The 9,189-nt window shown below is 43.9% G+C and overlaps 1 protein-coding gene across 1 annotated transcript in view; it reads right to left on the bottom strand.

Moving 5' to 3' along the window:
- LOC308610958 (uncharacterized protein) overlaps window positions 1–8,572 on the bottom strand; it is a gene marked incomplete at its 5' end in the record, with an annotated part of 84,613 nt that extends 76,041 nt beyond the window's left edge. Inside the window, 4 exons of the mRNA XM_081259926.1 lie at window positions 3,735–3,861; window positions 5,745–5,790; window positions 7,887–7,937; window positions 8,413–8,572. Of these exons, the coding sequence (XP_081116052.1) occupies window positions 3,735–3,861; window positions 5,745–5,790; window positions 7,887–7,937; window positions 8,413–8,572 (384 nt within the window). The remainder of the gene's footprint in view (window positions 1–3,734; window positions 3,862–5,744; window positions 5,791–7,886; window positions 7,938–8,412) is intronic.
- Between the last annotated feature and the right edge of the window lie 617 nt (window positions 8,573–9,189).

Genomic DNA, 9,189 nt, shown 5'->3' with positions numbered 1-9,189 from the left:
TCTATAATCACTGTAGCCGTAAGATTTTTGACCCTTGTGTACTCCATGAGCATCAAGGTGATGTGAAATCCAACTGATGGTGTCAACATCCTCTTTACACTGACACAGTTTATTTTTCATGGAAATTTGCTGGTGTCTATTCTGATAATTCTGGGACTCAGCCAATGAAGTTTTCCTCCAAGAATCCTGGGCTCTCAAAGTTGCAAACCTTGGATTTCCAGTACTACTGGGATCACCTGCTTTATCATTTAATATACGGTTCTCATCTTCAGAAATTTGAATAGAGTCCTGCCCCAATCTGGCAGGGGGAATCACCTTGTTTGTGGAACTGACAACTATTTATCATGGAGTCTTGGCATCTGGTTAAGTCATTTGCAATCTGTTGCCAGATTTGCCAGCAGGAAAGCTCTTCACGTGATCCTCTGTCTTGAACGGCCCTCCACTCACTTTGATTGTTTTCTTCTATATGGACAGAGAATTCAGAGATGTGGACACGTGAAAGCTTTGTTCAAAGATTCAAGATTTTACACTTAAGACACAGTATGAGACTTTAATGAACCTCAGGATGGTTCAGCTGATCTTTCGCACGACAAATGAAGTTCTCTGGTTTATATACTAACAGAAACCAAGAGATGGTCTGTTAAACTCCCAAATACTTAGCATTAATGAAACCCATTTAAAACCAAATGACTACTCTGACATACTATTTAAATCATCTTTCAAAAATTACATGTCATTCCTACCATAACACAGTATCAATAAAGACAAGCATTTTGCTGTGCTCACAGCTTTAACAGTGCCTAGCAGTTAGTCAGGGCTCAAGAAATGCATGCACAGGTGAACTCAGTTTCATTTCTAGGATTCTCTACAATTCTGAATCCCAGGTTAAGTTTGAACCAAGTCAGAGAAGCGAAACAGCTTTTACACGTCAGGTATCAGATACAGGAAAAGGACTGGAAAGTACAGTTTTGCTTAAGTTGAAAGGCTGCACCCGAGGCGGCAGCACACCAAGGGGGTTAGTGCTGAGGAGGATATGAAAGGTGCTAAAAACCGGGACTTCCCCGGTGGCACAGTGGTTAATGATCTGCCTGCCAGTGCAGGGGACACAGGTTCGAGCCCCGGTCTGGAAAGATCCCACATGCCGCAGAGCAACTGAGCCCGTGAGCCACAACTACTGAGCCCACGTGCCACAACTACTGAAGCCCGCGTTCCTAGAGACCGTGCTCTGAAACAAGAGAAGCCACTGCAATGAGAAGCCTGCGCACCACAACGAAGAGCTGCTCCCACTCACCACAACTAGAGAAAAGCCCATATGCAGCAATGAAGACCCAATGCAACCAAAAATTAATTAATTTTAAAAAAGGGTCTAAGAATCAGTGGGGTTAAAAAAAAGCATAAAGACCTATGCACTGGATCCTTCTGAGGCATTTGTGCTGCCTAATATGTTCCTCCACTCCCCCTGCCAAGCAGGAGTCAAAATGTAGAAGCTAGGGAAGAATGCTGTCTCTTTAAAAACAGCATGGAAAATTTTTGGACACAGATACATTGGTCTTTAACAAGAATGAGTTCCAAAGTGAAGAATGGGGTTTATGAGTGAGCTGGGAATAACTTCCATAGCCTGTGATAAGTATTGAGAAGAAACAGACTAGAAACTATTAAAGAATGATCAAAGCACCCAAGGTGACATTATCTAAAATGCCTTCTACAAGATACATACAAATGCACACACACACACACAAAATGTTTGTAGAGCTAACAAAGATCGATTTCTTATTAGTGAGGTGGGCTTTGGAGGAGGCAAATGGGACGCAGCGGGGCAAATCTTTTAAGGGAAAGGCTAACTCACCAGCTGCCTGTTTTCTGAGACCTGTTCTCCCCTGGTATAAGGGATAAGGAAACAGAAATTTCTTTCCTTCTATGGGAGGGCTACCTAAGAAGTAGACATAAGAATCCTCATTCAAAACAGTATTTCCTCCCCCAAATGAATTTGCTCTGCTACTAAGAGCTCAAGGAAAGTCACAGGGAAAGCATTTTACTCAGTTTGGTTATAATTACAGGTTCTATACATATTTTTTGTGCAAGTTGATGAGGGCCAACTTGTACAGAAAGGCAAACACACACATACACACATCATGGGCACCTGAGAAGTTAGAATTAGGCTAGGAATTCATTTGAAGACAAAAAAACATTTAGCAATATCCCTTATTCACTCGGATTTGTTCACCGCCTACTAGCTATTTTCATGGAAGGCTAATTTCTCTATCCATTAACTCATTCGTTTATTCAAGAAATATTTAAGAGTTCCTGTCATGTACCAAGACTATGCTAAGCACTGAGGCTAGTGAGCAATAAACATATAACAGACCAAATTCCTCCTGCACTCCTGGATTACCCTCCAGTGGAAGAAAGAGAGGCGAGAAACAGGTGAACAAAATGTACATGAGTGAAACGCTTAGAGACAAAACAAGGCAGGGCAGAGAGAGTAAGAAAGAGAGGACTGTATTTCCCATAGGGTGGTCAGAGGACAGCCACCTCCTCATCTTTAAGGTGACTGACTGAAAGAAGTAGAGGCCTAAAAGATTACAGGTGAAAGAGCATTCCAGGCAGAGAGAAGGACAAGGAAAAGGCTCTGTGGCAGAAGCATCCTTTGCAGGTCTGGAAAAGATAGGGTAAGAGGGAGGAGAGGTGGTGTATTCAGGGAGGTGGTGGAGAACAAACAGCAGCCCACAGAAGGCTCTAGAAGCCACTTTAAGTGGTTTTTATTCTAAGTAAAAGAAGCCACAAGAGAATTTTGAAACAAGAACATAACCTGACTTAAAGTTACAAAAGATCACTTTGCCACCTAAAGAACAAACTGTGGGAGGAGAAGGGTGGCAACAGGTGACCAGTACAAAGACTATGCAATAATCCTGGAAAGAGATTTCCAACTGGGACCAGGTGATGGACAGCACAGGGCTGGTGAGAAGCAAAACAGATAGACAGCTAACCACAGGAACTCACGACTGCTTGGTTCTCACCTAAATTTCTATCTGCGTTGCTGAATTCATCAACCAAAGCCTCTCTTCTCTTTCTATATGTTTTGTATCTCGTTTGAAGAATGAGAACATGCAAAGTCACAAGTTAACATGAACGGGCTAGAGCGAAAGTTTACTAGAAATTTGAGTTCCAACTGCATATTCAAGGTATTGAAAGCTGTGTTTTTCAAACTTTGTATCACGACCCACTGAAGAAACAGCATTTATTTCACAACCTAGATACACAGGTAGAAAAGTATACATTACTAAAACGAAGCTTGAATGACCTATATCTAACCAATGTCTCTTTTCATGAAATCTGTTCCCACTGGCTCTCACACCACTCATGCCATCGCCCAGAGTTTCTGCTGCAATGTGTTGTACTCTTCCTAAGAAACTCTGATATTTTCTATACTTTTTTATTTCATTAAAAAATCACACGTAGGGCTCAATAAATTGGCTTTATGATCCACTAATGGCACGGAGGGAAATCTGAAAAAGAATACACAAGGTACAGCAAGATACTGTCGATTTACAGTTCTTTTACAGAATAATTGAAAAGGACCTGAAACACACTGTTTGGAAAGACCAGAGGCATCCTCTCGTGTCCCACAGGAATTGCAAAAGTCTGGTCCCCAAACTCAGGGAACCACCTCAAGAGGCCCAAAGCCTTGAAACACCAAGGTCACAAAGACACTCGCAGAGAAAGGCTGTCCTCACCCACTGAGACCAGGTTCCGGAAGTTTTCCACCATCACATCCTGGTACAGCTTCCTCTGGGCCGAGTCCAGCAGCCCCAGCTCCTCCTCTGTGAAGGCCACGGCCACGTCCTTGAAGGTCACCGCCTCCTACGACAAACACCACCACCTCAATCTTATACCCAGTGGCCAGTGGAAGAGGGGCAGCCCCGAGGAGACGAGGAGGATGGGAAGTTGCTCCGGCTCCTGTGAGGTGTGCAGACTTCCCAGCACCCCCTCCTTCCATCCTGCCAATGCCACACACTGACTTTCCTCAGCCTCACCGGACGTGCAGCTATGAAAGAGAAAGCTTTGTGTATTTACCTGGGGCTCTCAGACAACTCATAAGTAAACTCCCTAGAATTCTAACCCCTGGATCCTGAACTAAAAAGCTTTCACTGTTTAATTATTATTGCCAAGTGCCCCAGAAACAGTTACCAATGCAGTCCTGGCAGTATTTGATGGCACCTGCTTTCTCATTGAGGTGGGAACCAGCTGAGAAGGAGTGTTATCTGTGGAAACTAACCAAAAGGCCATGCCAGGTCTCTGAATGAAAACTCTCTCTTTCCCCGTTTCTGTCTTTCGCTTGAATGCAATACTCTGACTCCAGACCCTTGGTTTTCTGGGTGAGTCTGAGTTGGTTCCTCCTTTTTTCACAACCCCTATTCTTTATATTTAAAACAAAGATGAAACCAAGCACCTCTTTATACAATTGTTCTGAGCTGTCTATGCAGTGACAAGTGCTTTAAGTACCACTGGACTTTTTAAACTAAGGTCATGTATTACTCTGATTAGAAAAAAATAGAAGATGGAAAAAGAAACAAACCAGTAAATAAAATACACAAAGGGTCTGACTCAAGCATGGGGAAGACTGAATCTAACTCTGGTCGTGAGAAAACTTCTAACCATACATTATTTTTTCTGCGTGAAGCAGCAGTTTGATCCTGCTGTGCTCTGCCGTATTTGGATATTCTACCAAAAAACATCCAAGGCACCACATGGAAAACATACCTCTTAAATTCTGAATACCTAAACCTACTATGTTAAGGGCAAAAAGGGGCAATATTCTTCAGAACAGATATTTTGAGAACAAGGTTAAATCAGGAACACTGTCACTGTAGTGCTCCGAAAACAGGAGAAGTCTTTCAACTCAATGTCTGTGAATAAAGAATAGTTTAAAAAATAGGTGCAGGGCTTCCCTGGTGGCGCAGTGGTCGAGAGTCCGCCTGCCGATGCAGGGGACACGGGTTCGTGCCCCGGTCCGGGAAGATCCCACATGCCGCAGAGCAGCTGGGCCCGTGAGCCGTGGCCGCTGAGCCTGCGCGTCCGGAGCCTGTGCCCCGCAACGGGAGAGGCCACAACAGTGAGAGGCCCGCATACCGGGGAAAAAAAAAAAAAATAGGTGCCTAAGTTTGCAGGAACATGATAAAGCAATTAAAAGTGAATGTTAGCTAGTATTAAATGAAAAAAACAATTTAAAACTGTATCTATGTTATAAATACAAATACACATCCATGAATACATATGATGAAGAGATTACAGAAATATAAAAGCAGCTAATTTGTAAGCAGGTAAGCAGTAGACTGGAAGATGTCCTTCATTTCCCTTAATTTTTCTTTTACTTGTAAAATAAAAAAATGATGAAATAAAACAAAAATTAAAACCGAAACCAATTAAATTTAACAGGAATTTTAAAAAAAGCACACATGGCACACTCAGGTCCTCATATGCTTAGACTCTCCTTGAAAGAGAAAACCCATATGGAACTATACCCAATATTTCGTAATAACCTATAAGGGAAAAGAATCTGAAAATATATGTATATATATGTATAACTGAATCACTTTGCTGTACACCTGAAATTAATACATTGTAAATCAACTATACTCCAATCAAAAAAAAAAAAAGAAAAAGAAAAAAAAAGAGGAAAACCTGTGTCCAACCTGAGTACAAAAATGGCGTTTTTAACAGCAAGAAAGGCAAGCTCTACTCACCTGGAATGTGCTCATTTTCTCTCTCCTTCTGGGGCAGTGCAGAGTCCTAGCAAGACAGACAGGGAAAGAAGAAGTCAAACTGGAAACTGGTTTAAAGAAAAAGAAGTCACTAACCCACGTGGTGCTCATTGTGAATTACCAAGGCTCCCAGTCCTCGGGGTGGCTACAGCTGATTATGCTTGATGAGCAGAGCCCCACGCAGATACCAGATGCCCCCGTGAACCCCCTCAGTGGCTGTGTGAGGAATGACCTGCCCATTCATACACAGTGGCCCCCTCACAGTGTGCCTGCAGCTTCCACAGGGGTCATTCTTATTCTGGGTATGGTGTAAACAGAGACCATGTAAGTCAGAGTAGGTTTTGGAGTCAATAGGCATGGGCTCTGATCAGGCTACGCCATTCACTAGCAGTGTCACCCTGGGCAAATTATGCACATCCCTTCGCCTCAGTTCTGTCCTCTGCCAGTAGGGGAGAACACGGGCATCCACCTCGTGAGATCGTCATAAGGTAGGAAGCTCTGAGAACACCACTGTCAGGGTTTCTTATTTCTTAGCAACTGCGGTAAAGCAGATGATATTTTAGTTAGAAATTATCCTTAGAGATGTGATTTCTACCAACAGAAGACTGTCAGACATGTGGAGGTCATACGTTGTTGCCCTGTTATGTGAGAGTCTTTAGACTTCTGAAAATCTCTGCTTGTCTTCCTAAAGATTTTGTGACTGCAACAATAATATTTAAATTGACATGGACAACTTTTTACAAAAGGTATAAAAATACGTTAAGTTTCTTTTTAGACAGGAAGTACCCTTTTGACAATTATGCACAGAGGTAAAGAGAACTAATAAAAGCCAGGATTCTGCAACAACAATAAAAAATAGTTTGACAGTCCATACCTAATTCAAATGAAAAAAGACAGGAATCTGAATTGTAATTATATCATCATAAATATAGGAAAGTTTAAGAAATAAATGGGAGACTTCCCTGGTGGTGCAGTGGATAAGACTCCACATTCCCAATGCAGGGGGCCCGGGTTCGATCTAGTACAAAAGATGGCAATGATTCCACTCCCCAAAGCTTGGGAGAGAGACATCTTCACAACTTCTAACGACCTCCATTTTGACTCTACACTTGCTAGCTGTCTTCTGCTCAACTCAGGATTCTGAAAGGGGCCCTGACAGTTGACAATAATTAGTGGGGGAATAAAATCATTGGACTAAGTAGGGCTTTGGTGAATCCAGCTCAGTTTTATCTGTGACATCCAGCAGGGTCAATTTCCTCGGCCTCAGTTTCCAGAAAAGACCCTCTCTTGAGCTTCTCGAATTTTCACGTGCATGTGAATTACTGCGGGATCTTGTTGGAATGCAGCCTCCTGGGCCCCCTACGCAGAAATTATAAATCAGAAGGTCTCGAATGGGGCTCAAGGCTGGGCATTTCTATCCAAGTGATGCCAGTGCCGCTGGTTTGTGGACCACAATTTGAGTAGCACTGCAGTGTAACATCAGTCCCACAAAAAACAGCCTCCACTACACAGAAACATACACAAAGAGTAACCAGACAAAAAGGCACTAAAACATTAACAACTGCTATCTTTACATCCTAAAGTTATAGATAATTAAAATTTTTCTTTATGTATATATCTGCATTTTTCCATAATGATTATGCTGCTTCTATGATATACATATTATTTGAAATAAAATAAATGACCCAGTTGAGAAAACTATCTTAAAAACTCATAAAATAGCCTAAACCTTGCTCTCAAGGTCCCCACAATTAAGTCCCAACCTACTTTCATGATATGATTCTAGCCAGTACCCTATGCTCAAAGAGAATATACCAAAGGGATTAGCAAACTCAGCTGCTGGACTCAAACTGCCTGGGTCCCAACCCCAGCTCTGCCTCCTACCATCGGGGTGAGGATGGGCCAACAGGGTTGTGTTCCCTGCCCCCAGCTCCTCAGCCTTAAAGTAGAGAAAACAGCAGTACCAATTCACAGAGCCACTGCCTGATGGAAATGTGGTCATGTGCATAAAGCTTTTAGAATGGAAATTAGTGACCAAGGCTCAGTTATCATCGTTACCCATGTCCCATACGTTCTACAATTTATAGGAATATCTTAAGTAGAAGAATGCCAAGTCCTACTCACGTGGGGCTCTGTTGCCTCTTCCTCCGTGCAGTGCTTTTTGAGAAGCCAGGGCTGGGGAAGGAAAGGAGACTGTGAAATACCAGGGCTGTTGTTTCCATCCCCACTAATTCATACCGCACCCCCTTCCGCCCCCGTACCAGCTAGAAGTCCTCTCCTTCCAAAACAGGCCAGGAGTCCAGGACAATTCAGCTTCCTGGGCTCACAGAATCCCGCTGCGAAATGGGTGCCTCCCGAATTAGCGTAGTATTAATACCAACAACGTATCAGGCAGTTGTAGACCTTTTACTTGTGCTATCTCGTTTCTTCTCACAACACTATGTTAACAAGGCATTCCTTTCTCCCCCCTTTTACCGAACAGCAACGGAGGCACAGAGGAGTTAAGCAACTCACCCAGTGTGACGCCGTATGAAGCGGTAGGGCTAGCTCATAGGTGGGGGACGGGGTCAGGTTAGGGGTGAAGAAAACCGGGGAGACCCTCAAACCCCAGGAGGCACGACCTGAGCCCACCCCATCCCGGGTACGTTACCAAACGCAAAGAAGCTCCGCCCGCGGGACGTACATCACCACTCCAGGCCCTCAAACCTCCGCTTTTAGCCGCCCCTCCTCTTTCTCCCCAAATGAAAGGTCTGCAAACGTTGGCCCCAGGCGCATGTCGGGGAAGCTTGAATGGGTCGTGAAGAGCGGACCTGAAACACCGCCATCACGCAAAACATGGCTGCTACGTGTCCTCCTGGGGCGGAAGTGCCTGCGACTAACCCGGAACTCCTGGACCACATTTCCCAGAATTCCGCGGGTAAACCTTTACAGCGAGGCGTTACTGTAGCTGCAGTATATGGGACTACACGAGTTTACGAGCTCTGGACTACATGTCCCAGAATGCAAGGGTGGGTGCGGGGGTGTCTACCGGCACCAGCTCTGGACTACATGTTTTCACTCTGGTTTTCACTTTCCGGAATCCCTGAGAAGGTCTCGGGCAGTCTTGCCGTTCTACTGTGTAGGCTTCAGAAGAGTGTAGATTCTGTTCATTGAAAGGCGTACAAACTCAGTAGAATTTTGGACGTCTTCAAGAGGCTAAGCGACATAAAAGCATTACCAGCCACGAAGGCTTCCTGGTAAACCCCAAAGAGTTTCACCATTGGAATAAGGGGAGAAGGAAACTGGGCTTTCTTTGGCAGGGACTGAAGCCAAACGCCAAAACACCTCATTCCCTGAGATTGTGTAAAGGTGAACGTGTTTTGTTAGCATCTTACAACCCGTGCAGAAGCAAGGGAAAATCCTTTCTAGAGACAGACATCAACATCCT

The sequence above is a fragment of the Mesoplodon bidens genome (genome assembly GCF_964165515.1).
Source record: "Mesoplodon bidens genome assembly, contig: HAP1_SCAFFOLD_277, whole genome shotgun sequence".
NCBI classification, from domain to species: domain Eukaryota; kingdom Metazoa; phylum Chordata; class Mammalia; order Artiodactyla; family Ziphiidae; genus Mesoplodon; species Mesoplodon bidens.
This window is presented reverse-complemented; position numbering and strand designations above follow the sequence as displayed.